The sequence below is a fragment of the Crocodylus siamensis genome, chromosome 1 (genome assembly GCF_052110815.1).
Source record: "Crocodylus siamensis isolate JL-2025a chromosome 1, ASM5211081v1, whole genome shotgun sequence".
Classification (NCBI taxonomy): Eukaryota; Metazoa; Chordata; order Crocodylia; family Crocodylidae; genus Crocodylus; species Crocodylus siamensis.
In genome coordinates this window covers 119,550,561-119,571,265 of record NC_143395.1, presented here as the reverse complement: position 1 = coordinate 119,571,265, position 20,705 = coordinate 119,550,561, and the positions used below count along the sequence as shown (strand labels likewise).

General features: G+C 41.6%; 1 protein-coding gene across 1 annotated transcript in view; it reads left to right on the top strand.

The window, feature by feature from the left end:
- SYNE1 (spectrin repeat containing nuclear envelope protein 1) overlaps positions 1 to 20,705 on the top strand; it is a 515,591-nt gene that overhangs the window by 339,221 nt on the left and 155,665 nt on the right. The window contains exons 81-88 of the mRNA XM_090041573.1: positions 229 to 384; positions 598 to 750; positions 2,729 to 2,911; positions 3,696 to 3,833; positions 6,276 to 6,461; positions 7,574 to 7,696; positions 11,515 to 11,697; positions 15,756 to 15,899. Of these exons, the coding sequence (XP_089897699.1) occupies positions 229 to 384; positions 598 to 750; positions 2,729 to 2,911; positions 3,696 to 3,833; positions 6,276 to 6,461; positions 7,574 to 7,696; positions 11,515 to 11,697; positions 15,756 to 15,899 (1,266 nt within the window). The remainder of the gene's footprint in view (positions 1 to 228; positions 385 to 597; positions 751 to 2,728; positions 2,912 to 3,695; positions 3,834 to 6,275; positions 6,462 to 7,573; positions 7,697 to 11,514; positions 11,698 to 15,755; positions 15,900 to 20,705) is intronic.

The window sequence follows — 20,705 nt, the reverse complement described above, 5'->3', positions numbered from 1 at the left end:
CCAGCACCCAACGTCACCACCCAGAAGCTGGGGCTGACTTCCTATGGCCCCTGCCAGGGCAGGCCTGGTTTGCCCCAGTTCAAATTGCTGCTGTTCCAGGCGCACGTGTAGACACTGCATTTGGGAGTAGTTTATTCCAGTTCAAACTCCTCTGGAGTTTATTGCTTTGTATTAATTACACATTAATCCACCCACTGTTTCTGAATTGTATCTCTTTTATTCATCTAGGCTCTCCACAATGAAGCCACTTTTCACCGCCAGGCTGTGGAAAAAATGGCTGAACAACAGCAGAACAAGTACCTGGGACTTTACACTATTTTACCTTCTGAACTCTCTCTTCAGTTAGCAGAAGTGGGATTGGCCCTTGTAACTATACAGGATCAGGTAAAACCCAGTGGAAGAAGGCATCATAAATTTATGGGATTTCTCCACTCTTTATAAACATAGTAATTGAATGACATATGATATTACAGGTTTGTTTGTGTAAAATTTTTATAGTATGTCATTGTTACATCCTTAGTTTACAACATATTCCTCCTATGAAGGAAAAAATGTATGACTAGTTGGTTTGCTTCTTACTGCTGTTGTTTTTGGCAGATTCAAGCCAAAGAGAAAGAAGCCCAGCAGAGCAAAACATTAAACCAAGAGTTTGGTCAAAAAATTCATGAGATAGCAAACGACTTAAATGCAATTCTCTCCAAACTGAAAGAAAAGACAAATAATATAGCACAAGCTAAAAGTGAGCAAAAGGTAAGGGGAAAAGCTTACTTTATCTGATTATGGAATGTAATGTTTCAAATTTGCATGTCCCCATTGGACAAAAAATCCATTTACAAAGAGATAAATGACATGTTTGTCCTAAGCAGGTAGACAGAAGACTAAGGAGTAAAGACTCCCTTTTTGGGGGCCATGTGGGCTTCTGGAACTATAGTCTCTAGATGGTACAATGTGCAGGGATTGCCCAAGTGTGCTTCTCCTGAGAACAACTAGGCATGAAAGGTGGGGAGCTGGGAGAGCAGGTGGCCCATGTTGTTTTCTCGCTTTCATTTATGTCTTCTCTCTTTTGTCAAAAATGAGGAATCATTCCTAGTGCACCTAAGGAGCTTCATTATGTACCCACACAGTGTTTTACTTCAGTCTGTGCTTAAATAGCTATATCCATCCCCACAGATCATCACTAATGAACATTACCTTTTATAGTAAATACTTCCATTGATATGTGTGGGAATACTCATAAAATAAGGGGTGCCTTGCTGAGAGTAGGTGTGGTATAAATTGGCTATTGATTATTTTATATTCCAGAAAGCCTGTATTGCTCTCCCAAGTACATGTGTATATAGAAAAGAGTTACAGTGAAATGAAGCTTATTACACAGTGTTATATATATGTTTTTAAAGATCAGGTTGATTTAGTTATTAATGTGAAGTGACGAGATACGCTTTTCCAAGAAGAAAACTTCTTGGTATGTCAGAAAACACCATTTTCTCTTTCAAGTTGTTGTAAATGTGCCTCTTGACAACTTTTATCTGTTGCACAAAAGCCACTGAAATGTATTACACTGAAACTAGTACATCATAATTACCCCAGTTAAGTGGGTGTAAAGCTAATTAAATGTGTTTTTGTCCATCTCCAGACTGGATGAAAAATTCTTGTAATTGGAGAGTTAGTAGTATTTCTACATTGTTATAAAAAAATTCCCAACTGCAATTGTAAAACTAAGTTTATTTCAAATATCAGTAATCTATTTTAAAGTGAAACTTTTAATTTAATCTGTAAGGAATACAAATATGTTTTGAACATGTCTGAACAATAATAAATAGTTCTTGTCTTAAACGGTTTTCTTTCAAATGTAAAGCTTAATTAAAAGATATTCTTCAGCTTTCAACTCTCTGACAGGGTTGGATATATGCATGCATGAAGTATAGCTTTGTAGGTGTTTAAATAGGTAAATAAATGTATCTATTTACAGACGAATCAGATATATCACCTTTATGATTTCCACTCATTTATTATAGGCCATTGTTGACTTCACTTGCTCTATGATGCATCTTTGCCATATGTTTGAGTAGGCTGAAATATCTCACTGAAAATAGGAAAGATTAATCCCTCATACAGCCACTTTCCACCTTAAATTCTGAGATTATTTTTTTTAGTGTACTAAAAATGGAACAGGTAAAAATTATTTTCTTCCTCATAGTTTTGTACAGTAGGACTCCAAAACATACAGATTATCCATATGTTTCTATTGAAGGGCTGTCTAAATTGCTCTAATAATAAGTTCAAGTAATCTATAACGCCCAGCACAAAATGATGGGACTATAATAGAAAGCAAAATGGGCTGGATACGTGAATGATGTAACCTTAGGATACATTTTGGAAAAATAAAAAACAAACAAACAAAAAACGTTGTCATGGCAATAGTGTGTTGACCACTCAGTCAAAGGACAAACACAGCACCCTGGCCAGCAGTGGTTGATGTAACTCTGTAGTGATTCAGTCTTCAGGTAGGAGAGGGAAAATATTAGCTGTTTTGTTCAGGGAAAAAACAGTGGCAGTGATTGAATGGCTGAGCCCATATCCTGCTGTGCCTTTTTCAACAAACTTTAATGCTGTGCAGCCAAAATAGAAATGGAACCAGAGATAGAAAAGGTATAACGAACAGGATTTAAACAAGCAAAGCAGATTTATGAATAACCCCCATCCTGATTTTGCTCTCTTCTTATTCCAGATCCTTGGTGAAGAATTGGACAGCTGTAATATAAAGCTGGTGGAACTGGATGCAGCGGTACAAGACTTTGCAGAGCAGAACACTCAGTTAGCTAAACAACTAGCTAATAGGATAGGGAAACTATCTGGGTTGCACCAACAGACTATTAGGCAGGCGGAGTACCAAGCATCCAAACTGAACCAGGTACAGTGTCCAATCATTTCAATCCTTTCCTCTGTGAAGCACCAGAAAAATGTGAAAACAAGAATTTATAGAATTTAGAGCAGAACTATACTGGCCTGTAATGTGGCATTTTTTGCTTTTGTTGTCATGACAACAAGTACATTAATTAGCAAACAACCCTCTAAGTCTAAAAACAGGAACTTTCAGCAACATTTCCAGCATAGTACACATAATATGCTTGTAGCTGTGCAGCTTTTGGCTTTGCATCACATAAAAAAGGTAAGGCTTCCCTTTTTTTGCAAATTGATGTCAATAAGCCAGATGGAGAAAAAGTCTTTAAATAGAGGTAGAAAGCGTGGCACAGTAGGAGGCAAAGAAACACATAAGGGACAGAATAAGAGAAGGCACAAAGGGAAGAATGGCTGATTACGTCTGAATCTTGAGCAGGAAGGGAGCAGGCATTTGTATATGTCAGAGTGAAATACATGTAGGAAGTGCACTTTGCTGCACATGTACATCCACCTACACACACTCCTACTGTGTCCTAGTTTCTTTATTAAGAATTTTTTTTAAACCATACCTGACTTTCCTAATTTTCCCTCACAAATATAGACTATAGTTACTAAATTAGAAAAATAATTGAAAAGATTTTTTAATTTTTTGTGAGGGAGGGTCACTTAAAAGGGGAGAAGTAAATGAAGTCACTTGCATTTAATATATATATGGAGCAAGAGAGAGAGAGAGAGACTTCCTCTCTACAGGATTAATCTCATATTTTTTTAATAGTTCTTCCTTTTATTTTCAGGCTGCTTCACACCTAGAGGAATATAATGAGATGCTGGAGTTCATACTGAAATGGATCGAGAAAGCCAAGATATTAGTGCATGGGAGCATCACATGGAATTCTGCCTCTCAGATTCGTGACCAGTTTAAGGCGTATCAGGTAATCAAATGAGCTACATATGACAAAAGACCATTCAATTAAAAAAATACTGAGCTTCTTGAACTAAGCAATAGCTATTAATGTGATTTTTTTTTTCAGGGGTTATAGGTATTGGAAGAGCAACATGTATATTACTGAAAACTTCAGGTTCTCATATTATTCTAGCCTAGTCTTTACTTTTATTCAGTTGTTGTTGCATAAAAACGTTGTTTTACTCAATCTCCAGTGTATGATGATTTAAGTAGACAGTGTAACGTGTATACTTGCTGGCTCTCACTGCAGACAGCACCCCTGTGAAAAGGGATCATACTGATTCCTGCTGGTAAAAAAAACAAAACAAAAAACAAACCAAAATACCACACCCAAATGATTCCAAATTAAAAATCTGGTTATTCATTGAAAAATTATTTCTACATCTTTGGTTATGCATTTGTTAAAATAATTCTCTAAAAATAAAATAAAATAGATGTTGGTCTTTTTAGCATCTTTCTCATAAAATTCTTTACAGATGGATTAGATACAGTAGATACACATAATGCAGTGACTTTTCTGACAATACATTATGCTGTATCCTGTGTGCACATGATTTTGGTGTCATTTTATTTTACCTGTAGCTTATTATCATAACATGCCATTTAGCTAAACCCTGCTGACATAAGCCTCTTTCATCTGTACCTTGAGCTCATTCTTCTACCAACACAGCTGCTTAATTGCTCCCAAAATATTCCATGCCCTTTCTTACCAGAACATTCTGATGTCTCTTTAACCATGCAAGTGTGAGCTCTGTGTGTGGCTGTATAGAGTGGATATTTGTAGGAACAAAGGAATGACACATTAGGTTGGGAATCAGTCTTTCCCAGTCTGTTCCAATTGGGGAAAGTGAATTTACCCAACAACATGTGCTTTTGTATAAGCCTTGGATCAGATTCACTGACAATGGAGCGGAATGGCTTAAACTTCACTTACCTGTAGCCATGAAGCCCTTCTTTGTCAGAAGAAATCAACCTGAGAGAGGCAGGGCAGGCAGTGTTGTTATGAGTTTAGCTTAGGCCTTTCCTGAGAAGTCTGTTGATGTTTTTGGCAGTGTCTCTAGTGGGTTATGGAAAAAAGAAAGATCCCACACAATTTACTGATTCGTTTGATGTGCCTGGCTGGGGGAGTATTTGGTTGATTGCATGATTTCACAATGATTGCACATTTACACATACAACACAATTTTATTTTAAAATTCCTTGCTACACATATAACACTGCTTAGCTTTAAGAAATCCTTCCCAAATAATGCTATAAGAATTAGTGTTACAAAAACAACTACAGTTACAAGTAAAGGTTAAATTGAAATCACTACTATTATTTCTCATGGTATACTTACAATCATAGAATTCCTAGAAACCAAATCCCCAGGTATACTTTCATTCTTTAGTTATGGTTTTAGGGTTGGTCTCAGCAGTGATAGGAACAAGTCCCCTTCCTTCGGTCCCACTCGGGCGCACCTTGGCTTCAGCGTGAACGGGAGCTCTTGTTCACGGAGAGGGTGGTTCAGGTGATCAGTCTGTTCGGGGCCTACACTTGTAATTCTTTCTTTGGTGTTCAGCAAGTGAGGTTACCTCCAAACTGGGACTGTAGGTTACAGTTTTTATTGGGTGAGTTGCTGTCTTGGGTCCCTCCTACCCAAACCTGTCACTACTCCCAAATTTGGGCTTGGATCTTTAACCCAACAGATTCCTTTCTTGGATCTTCTTTGGGAAATTTTCCACACCACTGCTGTGACCTCTTTTGCCAACCTCTTTCCAAAAGTCCCTAGGTTTCAACCTCTCAATGTTTGCTCAAGAGTCACTTTTAGGTTAACTTCGTTAAAGACCTCTAGAGATAAAATTCAAAAACCAAGACATTCAGCACGTTCGCTGCAAGGCCTCTAACGATAAAATTCAGAATCAAGACATTCAACACCTAGGCAGAAACAAGCAATGGCCTAGATAAGAAGATGAGCCTTGCCTTTTTTCTAAACTGGCTAATGGGTATTTATTACAATCATTCAAACTATTATATTCAATATGACAGACAGGACTCTGCCAACCACCACGCTGTCTCCCCTGCCTACAAGTTTGTGCATGTCCAGTACAAGTAGCAGATATCCAGCCAATCAGACACATATTATATGCCTATCAGAGTGATATGTTGTGCAACTTAATGTGTAGATCTGTAACTTCAGCTTATTTTTGATGGCTAAGTGAAAACCCTAAGTAGATGTTTGGTGGTAGGAACTTGCATAAATCAATTTGAAGTCAAAAGAACTTTATCCGGTACAGAAATGTAAGTCTGTGTTTAAGTGCTTTGCAGAATTAGGATGGACTTAAAGATATTCTTAAAGTTGGGCATAGGTCTGAATTTTTTACTGATAACATTTTACATTTTATTCTGTTAATATGGTTCTTCCATTCAGGCCATGCTTGAAGAATCTGGAGAGATCCACGATGATCTTGAGGCCATGAGTGAAAAAATTGAATACCTTGCAAGTGTATACTATACTGAAGGAATGTCTCGGCAAGTGTTGGAACTGGGACGGCAGACAGAAGAGTTACAGCAGGTTATCAAAGCACGCCTGCCAAATCTCCAGGATGCAGCCAAGGTATTTAAAGTGCCTTCCTAGTTAACTGACAGCTTGAGTAACCAAATCTATCAGTTCAGGGCTTCAGTCATCATATTTTGAGGAACTTTCATAACACAGGTCATCTGTGATTTATGAAGTGGGCATCATGGGACATGACCCTGAAATGATACTCTACCATTTTCAGTAACTTCCTCCTAAAGAGTCCTGTCCATTTCCTAGAGAGGTCTGGAGGAATTTTTCAAAAGATTTGAATGAGAGTTGGATCACATCCCAGTCATGGGACCAAGGCCAACACTGTCAGATAGATGTATCCAGATGCAGGCCCTTTCAGGCTTATGCAAGCATAGTCTGTGCTTTCAGGTGCAAACCCTAAATATAAGTGAGTGTTACAGTTCACTTGTGTTATCCCTAATTCATGTATGCCCATGGGAGGGATTTGCACAAAGGGCATGTTCAAAAGTATAGTGAATCATTGCTTGTAGGGCCAGAAATTGGCTCAGAGGTTTCTTTTTTAATTCAGAAAAACAATGCAGAAAAAATCTGTAATATAGCATTTCTTCTGCTGGTGGCTGCTACCGGAGTATTAGAAATATAGATTAGAAATGGCTAGCAGGTAACTAGAAAATGTAGAGAAGCTTCTAACTAAAACTGAATCATGACCCTTCACCCAGCACAGACCATTAGTTCAGTGAAGGTATAGAGTAATGTGACAGAAGTTCTGCAGTTGCCAATCACAGTAGGTAACACAAACATTGCACGTTGTAAACCACTTATAACCCATAAAGTTGATAATACATGTCATCATATCATTCCTCAAGCAGTAGACTGATAGCTGTACTCAGGTATAGCACAAGTGAGGACCATCCATTGAGTCCAGATTAAATTTTAGCTGGAGAGGATACTGTCGGTGCCATCTCTCATTTTCCAACTTAATATACTAGGACTTAATACTATTATATATTTAAACTGATAACAAATATTTAACTTTAATTACAAACTTGGTGTTTTCATTAAAAATGGTGTTACATGTGAGTTAGTTCCTACAGTACAATGAAGGATACTATTTTAAGACCTAAGACTATATATATATATTTTTTTTTTTTTCCTTATCTGAATTTCATATATTGCAGGATATGAAGAGACTTGAAGCTGAAGTGAAAGCTCTACAGGCTGCACTGGAACAAGCCCAAGCAACCCTAACTTCTCCAGAGCTTGGGCGTTTGAGTTTGAAAGAACAGCTTTCACACAGACAGGTAAATGAGTTAAGACATGTAGTGTTGCCTGGATTACAGGTAAACTTGCAGGTTGTCTACTGAAAAAGATACTGGTCTGCAGCCTGACCTTTATTGCTTACACCTCAAACCACAGAAACAAACGGTTATGCCAAAGGCTTTTTGGGTACCATGATGGAACAACATGGATTCTTACATATATTGTCTGGAGAGACTGCATGCTATCCTCTTCCCCCTTTTCAGACTAGCAACAAGTCTTTTTGAATTTGCTTGGGTTCCCCAAATTTTCCTCCAGCCTATATCCTGCTTACTATATTATTATATTATGCTTATATTCTGTTTATTATTATGGATGGCTTATTCTACTCATAGAATCATGGAAAAGTAGCACTGGATGGGACTGCCAGAGGTCATCTAGACCAACCTTATTCCTGAGGCAGGATCATGCCTATCCAAAACATCCCAAGCAAGTCCATGTCTAGCCTATTATTAAAATTACACAGGCAACCATGTCAAACATCATAAATCATAATACCCTAACCTGCCACAGGTAAAGCAGGGTGACAATGGTTGTGAATGTCCTGCTGCTGCAAGGCTTGTTAAAATACACTTAAGATCCAATGAAGAGTGTCAAAATCCCTGCTACAAAGGAAGGCAAAAACACCCACAGTCCATACCAATCTGACCATGGGATAAAATTCCTTCCTGACCCCATATATTTTGATTAGTCTGACCCTGAGTGGAGGGACAAGACCCTCTAGCCAGGAACCCCTCTGGGTTTTAGTCCTGTCAGAGCTTTGGCATGCCCCAGTCGCAATCCTCAGTTTTGGTTGCAGCCAATAGCCCATGCTTCTTAGGAAGGAGATTGCACAACTTCTGTAGGCAGTTGATTCCATGGCCTCCCTGTTTGAACAATCAGAAAAAAATTTCTGATATCCAGTCTAAACTTACTTTGCTGCAACTTCAAGCCACTAGTCCACATCCAAGGTTATATTACCTCCATAAATGAGTGCAGCTTTCTATATTGCAGTTGGACTGTTATGGAGATCTGTTTGCTGTTTCCTTTGGATGGACAAAATAACCAGAATCAAGCCTTCCAAGTGCCCGATTAAAATATATTAATCCAGACTAATATAGAACTACTCTATTTCTATTAGCACAAACCAGATATCAGCTGGTTACACTGATAGAATAGAGTTTTTCTTGTAATCTTGAAAAAGATTAAAATCCACAACAAATGTAGATATGGATACATTTCAGAGCTTTGCATGTGAATTGAGCTGTATAACTTCTGGTAACTAACGTGCTTGGAGCCAAATCTCTGCACACAAGTTTAAAATATATGTGAACCATACATTCAACCACCTGAAGAGTAGAATAAAAGTATGAAGCTGTTTTCAGATTATTCTTGATGGGGACAAATCCTGTTCCATCAGGCTGCCTGGTGAGAAGGGGAAGAGAGCAGTATATGAGAAAATCCTCCATTTATAGACAGAGGCTGAATGTCTGTGCTTCCCATTATATATCCCCTCACCAGAAGTAGAAATGTTTTTTGGAGGGAGACTGACTTAGCAAACAGAGTATCCCTGAATGCCAGTTCCAAAATTAAGCTTTCCAGGGCCTTTCAGACCAAGAGCTGGTGTATGCCCAGACATGGCATTTGGTAAAGAAATGCATGTACCTCAGTGAGCTTTAGGTTATCTACCCTCCTTCATAAAAGAAAGAAACACATTTCTGTATATTAGAGCCTTTGTCCTCTTAATGTGCCTGCTTCCTGATCCCCTGACTGGGGACTTTAGGTAGGAACCTTTGTCGCCCCCTTGGTTGTGACCCTCTTGGCTCAAGCTCTGACATCCTGGGAACAGACTTCCACCTTCAGCTTCCTCTGTGCAAAAAGTGAAGTTAATTTTCTACTTATTGAGACTTTTTACCATCTTTAATATTTCCCTGAGCCTGAGGAAGGGCGTGTGTGCCTGAAAAAGATAAATTTTGTGATTTTCTTAATTGGTCTAATAAAAGGTATCATCTCTGAACCAAGAGTTGTAGAATTTTGCATTTCTTTTGGTCATACCGCTGGCACTTTAGAGGCTAGGATTACAATTTTGAGTGAAGTGATTTTGAAACATTAAAGAACTGGACTTCAGACAACAAAGTAAAATTGTAAAAAGAAATGTAAGATATTGTACCTAAGGAAGAAAAACAAATGTGCAAGTATGAAATGGGGGATAACTGCTTAGGCAATAGTGCTACCAAGGTGTATCTGATGAATTTAGTCGATCAGAGACTGCAAATGAGTCAGTAATAGTATGCGGTCAAAAAAAAGAAAAAGAAAATGGAGTTTGGATTGCATTCACAGAAGTATTGTATGTAAGGCATGGGACTACATCTTTACAGAGCACTGGTTAGGTCTCAGCTGGAGTATTGTGTCCACTTTTAGGCCCCACATTTTCAAAAGCTTGTAGAAACTAGAGAGGGATCTAAAAGCAAGCAACGAAGATGATAAGGAGGTTGGAATGCAAGCTGTATAAAGAAAGTTTGAGAGCTAGGTATGTTTAATCTACAAGAAAGGAGATTAAGGAAGGATATTATAGTAGTTAGTTTCATAGTTAGTAGGGTCGGAAGGGACCTGAGCAGATCATTGAGTCCAACTCCCTGCCATGGCAGGAAAGAGTACTGGGGTCAAAGTAGCTTTCATATAAAAAAAACAAAACAAAAACCTGTCATAAAGGAGCATGAGAACTGTTCTTCCTTGATACAGAGAGCAAGACACAAGGAAGTGGAATTAAGTAGCAGCAAAGCAGATTTATATTAAACATCAGGAAGAACTTCCTAACTGTAAGAGCAGTAAGACAATAAAATAAGTGGTCAAGGGAATTCATGAAATCTCCTTCTCTGGAGGTTTTCAAGAAGCTAGAAAGGCATCGGTCTGGAATGGGCCAGGAACAACACATGCTGCATCTGTGGTAAAAGTTGGAGTAGATGAACTCTCAGACTAGCCTTCCAACCCTAAGATCCACTGCCTTATTTCCAGTGCAGTAACCCTGTAGTCACAAGTGGAGATAAGAAGAGCCAATATCTGCTCCTCTTACTATCACATAGATTTTCCTGAGGATTCAGCTTCCTGTTTTTAAAATTTAGTCTGACTTTGTGAATATCCCTGTCTTCACCCACACATTTCTTTTTGTATTCAGAGTTCAGTGAACTCAGTAGCCATAAAAAGAAAGTAGTCCCAGTCTGCTCCTATCACTGCACATATGCTCTTCTCATGAATATGAATAGCAGTGAGGCACATGTCTTATGGAAAGAAAAGAGACTAAAGAGAGGCTGAATAAACAAAGGAAACCAGAGGGTGCTAATTTGAGGGAAAGATCTTTATGGGGCTGCATTATGTTCCATTTGCTTGCTTATTGAATTGTAAATAACATTCTCAGTGACAATTTTATATTTTCAAAGGAGGATTATGAGCGCAAATAAACACTGCTTGTGAGCAATGTTCCTTTTTAAAATGTGCTTCTATGTTTTTCTTTAAAAAAAATTTCAGACTGAAGTAGTCATACAAACAAGCAGTTTTGTTTAAAATACTTGTTACGTGATCATTTTTATTTAAATTCAAAAGCTAAAGTGCCCTTTGTTTGATTAAGAATAAAAAATAATATTTGCATATAATACAAAAGCAACCTTACATTGGGCATGTTCTGATTAAACTTTATTTAACAACAGAGCAATCCATCCTTTGTTTGTTCTATTAATTGATCTTGGGGTTGTTTATACCTTGCTTTGTGAAATGCTACTGAAGTTCTCAAGAAGCTGACATAGTGTGGCACCAATTTTATTCCTAGAATTTGCTGTCTGAAATGGAGACACTGAAGCCAAAAGTGCATGCAGTACAGGTCTGTCAGAGTGCCTTAAGGATGCCTGAAGAAGTGGTAACCAGTCTGCCAATATGTCACACTGCCCTTAGGCTTCAGGAGGAAGCAAGCCGTTTGCAGCACACAGCCATCCAGCAGTGCAATATAATGCAGGCAAGTGTAAAATAAGATTGGATTTGAAAAAGTGCCATACTAGTAGAAGTAGTTTCCACTCTTGCAGATTAATTCATGCTGTCCTTCTCTGGAGCTACTTTTTGCCTGAAAACATTAAGATGCTAACCTATTAAATTTTACACATTTCTATGTTTATGGGGTTTTTAAGTACATTATCAATTTACTTTCAGGATACTCTGCTTCAATTCTCAAAAAAAGTTAAAAAAAACTTCAATATACAATTTGTATTTCATTTTCATTTCCAAAAAAGTCTCAGGTATAGTTGTTTGCCCTTCTCCTTCATCTTTCATGCATTTCCCTGACTTAATCTGGCTCCAACGAGACTATTTACTGAAAAATAAAAATTTTGTTTCAAGTTCAGTTAAAAGTGTTGTCCTTGTGAGATGAGAAGACTGAGGGGGCTATAGCTGTCTTTTTCCTAGTTTTATTACTTAGGCATCTACAGTGTTATCAACCCTAAGCATGCAAATACTGCATGTTAGAAAAATCATGATATTGGCATAAAAAGGTGAAGTGTTTTTAATTCAAGGCTCCTTGTATTTGCTGTCTGTTTTTTAGACTTCTAGCATGCATTTGAGTCACATTTCCAAGACTTTCTTTACAGAAAAGGAAACTCAATTTTTTTTCTTTCTTTGTTTATTTATAATGAAATGTGAAACTGCCCTAAAAGTTCTTCACTCCAGGTGTTGAGACTTAGAATAAAAAGACAAATATTGTTAGACTCAAGATAAAACCATGGATGTTGGCAAGATTGAATCTGTGGTGCATACGGTGCCTGAGGCTGCTCCTTGCAACCCAAAAGCTCCAACAATTGGTGTTGAAAATCTGCTTTATCATCTTTCCAACCTGTTTTGAGGTCTTCTCTATTTGTAGCTCATATTAAGACCTCATGCATAAACATTTTCAAGTTATTCAGTTCCTTGTCATTTATTATATTCCCAAATGAATTGTCCAAAAGAACTCTCTTGTTTTGCTTCAACTCTTCTAGCACCAGGATCCATCCTCTCATTACATTTTGTCATTGCTGCTTATATATGATCGGTGAGATTTTCAAAGCCAACTATTGGATGCATCTGCACAATTCCCATTGCAAATAACAAGAATTGTGCAGCTAAATCAGTAGTTACCTTTGAAAAATCTATTGCGTGCAAAGATAGAAATGACATATTTGGAGTAAAGTGAGAACAGTTTGATAAAGCTCTTGATTGCACTGTACACAGCAATTTGTCATTGACAGTAGAGTAGAAAAGGTAAGCCCTGAGGCTTTCTGCATTATTTTCTCAAGAATATTATGATTATCTTATTCAACCTGATGTATCATCAAAGATGCCTCCAGAAAATCCTCCATGTCAAATGGGAAGATCACTACACAAATGCCAGCATCCTTGCTGAAGCCAGTATTACCAGCACTGAGTCAGTGATCCTCAAGCACCACCAGCTTTGCTGAACTGGACGTTTTGTGTGGATTCATGAATCTCGACTCCCAAAACAAGTGCTCTACTCTCAGATTAGCAACAGCTTGAAATCTTGCAGTCAGAAGAAATACTACAAGGACACATTAAAGGCATACCTAAAGAAAATGGATGCTGACTGCACCTGCCGAGCCTCGATCATACGATCCTGTGCCGCCCGGCCCAAGGACTTGGTGGTAACCTTTCGCTCCGTCCCTTAGGGGAGATGTCACTGATCTCCTGGTTCAGGAGGTCTTCCCCCTCCTTATCCTGCCTGACACAACTTTGATGATATTTCAGTGGTGGAGGGGTACGACTGTCTGATCCTGGCTGCCTCCCCGCAGCCAAGGCGTGATGTTCTTCGCGAGGCTCCAACTTCCCCTGGACCTCGCCCTATCCCAGCCTCAGCGGTGTGCTATTATGGTTGTCAATGACCGACCCTTACTTGATGTAGGGTCCCTCCTGATTTTAGTCAGGCCTAGGAAGAGGACCCAATAAACCCAGACCTTTTCCTGACTCGTGCGAGCTTAGGGGCCCTAGCTCCCTCTGGCTGTGACACCCACCAGTAACGACACTAAGAGCAATAACGGAAGTGATGCCAATGATAATAATAACAATACTAGGTCCACCAAGAGGCTACAGTGACCTTACTTCAACACGCCTTCACAACCTTCCTTATATCTCTGCCCAGGCATGCCAAGTGCTGTGCCATCCTCTTAAACCCCAACTACTCTTCCCCTTAAAGGCTATTATGCAAGCTTGGGTGGGGATTTTCTCCAATAAGTATGCCCTCTACGTTCCTCAATGAAGGAGCCCTCCCTCAACAGGGTTCCAGTCTGTGTCCTCTGTTTTAAGCGTGAAGGTCTCAGTTGGCCTTCTTGTATGGATACCTCTTGCTTCATATTTCTGTCAGCCTTGAGCCCCAGTTGATGAGGTCGCTCCCGTCGGCTCCCTTCGCGGGCCGAGGGTTATATTCAGCCCAGACACCTGCATCTTCTCAGGTCCGCCGGCAGCGTCTCCCCCTGGGCAAGGTTTGGATACCTTTTGTAAGCCCGGAGCAGCGTCCCCTGTTCCCTCTACTGCCTTTGTGGCCCCGAGGGTTCTTCTCTCGCCACCCTCTTGCCACCTCTCCTCTCCTTCGGTCCGCCTATTTCCCCTTCTTATACTCCTGGGTCGGTTCTCCTCCCCCTCTCTCCCAGCTATTTCTCCTTTAAGTGAACTACGGCTAATGAGTCACGCGGGCTCCGCCACCTCTTTCTGATCCACTGTGGTTTCCACTGCCGCTTCCAGTCCCGCCGCACCTCGTGCTGCCGGTGAGTTGTTTTTGCTCATTCTTCCTTTCTCCTCCCTCTCTCTGGGATGTGCTGTCCCCCAGGGTCCCTCTTTGACCCTTCAGGGTTCAAATCTCCCCCTTGTCCCGGGACACTGACATCAACAGCTGGAAGGACGTGGCTGCAGATTGACACCAATGGCAGCACAACCTCAACTAAGTGGCAGCCTATTTCGAGGTAATGTGGCTTGCCCTCAAAGCAAAGAGGAGAGAACAGAGAAAGGAAAAGGAGAGAAACCCTGGCCTACAGCCTACTCCCCCTGCAAAAGACTTGCAACTTCTGCCAATGGGTTGGGGACTCAAGGATTGGACTTCTAAGTTACCTCAAAACTCATGAATGAGCTGTAGTAGAGATCATCCTTGAATCGAAGAACTGTTGCCACCGACAAAACTGGAGTAGTTATTACCAGAGGAGAATACTTAAGCTGTTCATTCCTTTATTTTTACAAAAATATTTCACCAGAAAATATTTATTATTTAAATATAACCATTAAAGGGTTGCAGTATTCACACTAAAAACAATTTTTATTTATATGGTACCTTCCATTTGAAGGCTGTATTGGGCACTACAAACCTTAACTCAATCTCACGAAAGTCCTGGAGTTAAGTAAATATTACCACATCCATTTTATGGAGGGGATAACTGAGGCATACAGCAGTTAAATTAACACCCACCTCCCCTGCATCATACAAATCTGTGGAAGAGATGGAAATGAAACTCATCTTTCCGTATTTAATAACTTATCTCCTGTTAACCAAGAAAACTGTAAAATACAGATACAGGCCTTTTTTGCATAGCTTGTATCTGTGTATAATACAGTGAAAGTCAAGCTTTCACAGTGGTTAGCACTTCAAAGCCAACAGAGCTTTGAAAACAAGCTCTGCCATCCTATGTGTTACAGGCAGATTTTCCTGTTAAATCCTAATCCCAGGCAAGAAAACAAGTTTATTATCAAGCCTTAAATTAATGGGGTGCAGAGGTAGAACATAGTTAAATAACTTCTTGATTTTTAAAATAAGCCAATTTGATACGGGAGTGTTTAAAAAAAACTGTGGAACTTTTATTGTCATTTTTACAGCCCTGTTGTGGAGTAAAATCAGTCTTAAAGTGTGCAGATAGACTCTTGTGCTTTCTGTTCATAGCTTGTCCTTCCAATAGATGTCTGTTCAAGCTTAGGGGAGTGGCAGTGTAATAGAACGAACAAGCAAGTATTTTAGTTTCACTGCATACTTATTCTTCTCTCCTCTCTATCTAGGAAGCAGTGGTACAGTATGAGCAATATGAACAAGAGATGAAACATTTGCAGCAAATGATAGAGAGTGCTCATCGCGAGATTGAAGACAAACCTGTTGCAACTAGTAACATCCAGGAACTTCAAGCCCAGATTTCATGCCATGAGGTAAAAAGTGCAGCTAAAATGTTGTGCATGGTGAGATAATTTGAGGGATCTCTTGATTAGCTTAGGTTCTTTTGGGTCACGGTAGCAGGTCCGTAGCTGAGTTAGCAAAGTTACGCCCCGGCGGCTGCCTGGTCCCACCTTGCTCACCTGCTCTGGCCTGCCTGGGTCCCCACCCTGTTGTCTCACCTGCCATGTGTTGATGTTATATTGGAATAAGCCCTTTTGCTTTGTCCTTAGGCCCTTGTCTGGACTGAGGCCCCCACGCCTTGGCCCACTGGCTGGGCCCCTCCACCTGAGGTCCACAGTCTCAGGGCCGTAGGTTCTGGGGCCCCTCCACCCCCAGTTTTTCAAGCTCTGGGCCCTTCAGCCCCCCCACCCCCAGTCTTTGCTGTCTGACACCACAGTCCTTCTGCTACAGCAGTGCTTCCCTCTTTTAAAGGATCTAGGACCAGAGGAGTGCTCCAGCACCCTTCTTGGTGCCCTTCTCTGCCCCCAACAGCCACAACTCAGTCCTCCAGTATTTAAATACAAATGAAAAAGTATAAGCCTTTGCTTCCAAACAAACAGTTCCTCACCCTGGGTTAACACTACACTGTGGCAACAAGCTACAATATAAGGTGTGGAGGTCTCAGTGGTGGCAGATGACATAACAAGGAACAGTGGTCTCAAGCTGCAGCAAGGAAAGTTTTTAAGTTGGATGTTAGGGAAAAAATTCTCACTAGGAGGGTGGTGAAGCACTGGAAGGGGTACCTAGAGAGCTGTGGAATCTCCATCCTTGAAGGTTTGGCTTGACAAAGCCCCTGGCTGAAATGATCTAGTTGAGGGTGATCCTGCTTTGAGTAGGGGGTTGGACTAGATGACCTCCTGAGGTCCCTTTGAACCTTAATTTGCTATGATTCTATGACTTTAAGATTCAAAATACCTAACTTCAGGTGGCTGATGGTGCAGGGGCTTCCTGCAGTCGGGAGTCCTTCCACCTTGTCCAGTCACGGAGCTCTGCTTCTTGCAACCTGTAGAACCAGCCTGCCCACCTTGTCTTGGGTCCTGGGCTCATATGTCTGTCTCTGGGTCACCTGACCTACTACTTCCATCCTAGCATGTCAACCATTGGCTTCATTGTGCTGGCGTACCAAGGGCAGGTGGCCATTTTATGTAAGGGCCTGCCAGTATCAATTTGTCCAGCTGATACCTGGCTCCCATTCTCCTTCAGTGATGGGGTAGGGGCCCCATTACAGTCATGGAGCAATATTTTAGGGGTCCTCAAAAGCTAGCTTAGCAGGGGAGATGTCTCTCTCAGCAGCTTCCCATTTATAGTATAGTTCCAGATGTTATTCCACACATGGTCCTCAAAGTATTTCAAAAGTTTCTCCTTGCCAAATTTATTGACCTAGAGCTAAAAACGTAGCAGTAAGATTTTTGTAGTGTTCTAATCAAATCATTTTGTCATGGGGCAAAACTTTGCTCTTACTGGAATGAGCTGCTGGGCTTTGAAAGATCTTGAAAGATCACATGAGCTAGGACACTTCGTGTGGAGGTCCCATGCTACTAGGCTAACTCTGGGATTCCCAAATCCCAACTCTGTTCCCTTTATGTTGTTGTATCTCATGTGTTTAGATGGCTGTTTTGTCAGTGGCTCACCCTTGAATCATTCTTGACACTAGATGGCAATATATCTTTAATTTCAAAAGACAGGTTTAATTTGCCTCTCTTGAAATAGCACCCCCCTCTCTTCCATGCCATGTAATTTATTGTCTGTCACATTTGCCACAGAATCTGTTTAGGACATAAATACAGAACAAGACATGTGATTAAAATCTCTGTATTCCATTGTGGAAGGAGGACTTCAACAATGCTGAGGAAGTCTGCACAGAAACCCTATACAGAGATGAGATATTGTGTGTAAACTGATCAGCTGGGTTAGTGGGTCATTACTGAATTAGAGGACAGATCTAAAAACATCAGTGCACAGGAAAGCGGTAGGAGAGGTGCAGGGTTCACTGGACACGTGCTTCTATCAGTGCAGTAGCCAGGAGAAGTCTCTACAGGGAGACAGCACTAAGGCAAATAGAGGCAGTAGTTTCTATTCCAGTTTTTATATTAAAATTAGCAACTGCATAGTTTCATAGTTGGTAGGGTTGGAAGGGACCTGAACAGATCATCAAGTCCGACCCCCTGCCATGGACAGGAAAGAATGCTGGGGTCAAACGACCCTGGGAAGGTACCTATCTAGCCTCCTTTTGAAGATCCCCAGAGTAGGAGCGCGCACCACTTCCCTTGGAAGTTAGTTCCAGATCCTAGCCACCCTGACTGTGAAGTAGTGCCTTCTGATATCTAGCCTGAACCTACTCTCCATCAACTTATGGTAATTATTCCTTGTTACTCCCAGTAGTGCTTGGGGGAACAGGGACTCTCCCATTGCCTGCTGGTCTCCCTTGGCCAGTTTATAGATGGCCACCAGATCGCCTCTCAGACTTCTCTTGTGGAGGCTGTAGCCTCTCCTCGTAGGGCCTGCACTGCTGGCCCCTGACCATGTGAGTGGCCCTCCTCTGGACCCTTTTGATGTTGTCCACATCCCTCCTGAAGTGTGGCGCCCAGAACTGGACACAGTACTCCAACTGCGGCCTGACCAATGTCATATAGAGGGGGAGGATCACCTCCTTTGACTTGCTCGTGATGCATCTGTGGATGCATGACAAGGTGCAGTTAGCCTTTTTGACTGCGTCCCCACATTGGCAGCCCATGTTCATCTTGGAGTCTATAATGACTCCAAGATCCTTTTCTGCCTCTGCACTGATGAGAAGGGAATTCCCCAGCCTGTAGGTATGCTGCTGGTTCTTTCTCCCTAGGTGCAGTACCCTGCACTTGTCAGTATTGAATCCCATCTTATTCTCATCTGCCCACCCCGTAACCTGTCCAGATGCAATTGCAGCCTGTCTCTCCCTTCTAGCATGGGCACTTCTCCCCACATCTTAGTGTCATCTGCAAATTTGAACAAGGTGCTTTTCACCCCCTTGTCCAAGTTGCTGATGAAGATGTTGAACAGTGCAGGCCTGAGGACCGAGCCCTGGGTGACCCCACTGCCCACATCCCTCCAGGTCGAAAATGACCCACCCACCACCACTCTCTGAGTGCAGCCCTCCAGCCAATTGGCAGCCCATCTGACTGTAGGCATCGACACCACAATCACTTATTTTTTTAATGAGAATGGGGTGAGAGACAGTGTCAAAGGCCTTCCTAAAGTCCTGAAAGACTACGTCCACCGCAACACCTGCATCCAAGGAATTTGTGACCTGGTCATAGAAGGCCACCAGGTTGGTCTGACAGGACCGGCCTCTAATGAACCCATGTTGGTTGGCCCTAAACATATACTCCCCTGTTTGCCCCTCGCAGATGTGCACCTGGATAATTTTCTCAATGAGCTTCCCCAGGACTGAGGTAAGACTAACAGGCCTATAATTTCCTAGGTCCTCCTTCCTTCCTTTTTTGAAAATGGGGACCACATTGGCCCTTTTCCAGTCCTCTGGCACCTCGCCAGAGCACCATGAGTACTCATAAAGCCATGCCAGGGGTCCCACAGTGACCTCTGCTAATTCCCTCAGCACTCGGGGGTGGAGATTGTCAGGATCTGCTGATCTGAACATGTCCAGTCCCACCAGAAGTTCCCTGAGTAGGTCCTTTCTGACCCTAGCCCTGACTGCAACTCCCCAGGACCATTGGGGATCCCGGTGGAGGGGATGACCTGGTCCCTGATCAGAAAAATGAAGGCAAAGAAATTGTTAAATAGGTTAGCTTTGTTGTCTGGTGAGACCACCAGATTTCCAAGCATGTCCTGCAGAGGCCCCACGTGACCCGGAACCTTCTTTTTACCCGCTATGTATTTAAAAAAGGATTTCTTGTTATCCTTGATCTGGGTTGCTAGTCCCTGTTCCATCTGTGCCTTAGCTTTCCTAACAGCCCCCCTACAGTCTTGAGCAATGAAGGTATAGTCCTCTCCGGTGATGGCCCCTCCATTCCATTGGGTGTATGCCTCCTTCTTAGCTTTGAGACATTCCTGGATGCTTTTGGTGAGCCATGTGGGCTTATGAGCACTCTCACCCCCTTTGATCCGTATTGGGATTGCCACCCTTTGGGCTTGGAGGATTGTCTTCTTCAGGAACAACCACTCTTCTTGGCCTCCCAACTCCCCACCCCTCTGGGACCTCAGTGCTTCCCCGACTAGTCTCCTTTGCTCAATGAAATCCACCCTCCTGAAGTCCAGGGCTGCTGTCTTGCTGCAGGCCTTTGCCACCCTGTGCTGGATATGAATTCCAATAGGCAATGATCGCTATCACCCAGGTGATCGAGCACCCGTAGTCTACTCACCAGGTTGTGGCTTGTGGCCAGGACCAGGTCTAACAAGGTATTTCCCCTGGTGCGACTGTGCACCTCCTGGGTTAGATGGAGGTCCTCTAACATGGCCAGGAACCTACAGTCAGACCTGGCTGACTGCTCTTCCCAGCAAATGTCCAGATAGTTTAGGTCACCCATGACGACCACATCCTTTAACTTAACTGCCTCCGCGAGTTGGCCTGCAAAAGGACTATGTCACACACCTTTAAGTTCCCCCACATTTCAGGATGTGAGTGCCACCTACTCCAGCCACAGCTTATTTTTCTGTCAAAGGCCCATTTACTCTGAGTTGGCAGCCATAATGGTAGGAAATACAAACTTTACATTATGTTAAATAGAATAAAATAAAATATATCTTTCTTATGGAATATGTTTGAAAGATCTCCAGGGAACATTTCTAAATGGACTTAGATTTGA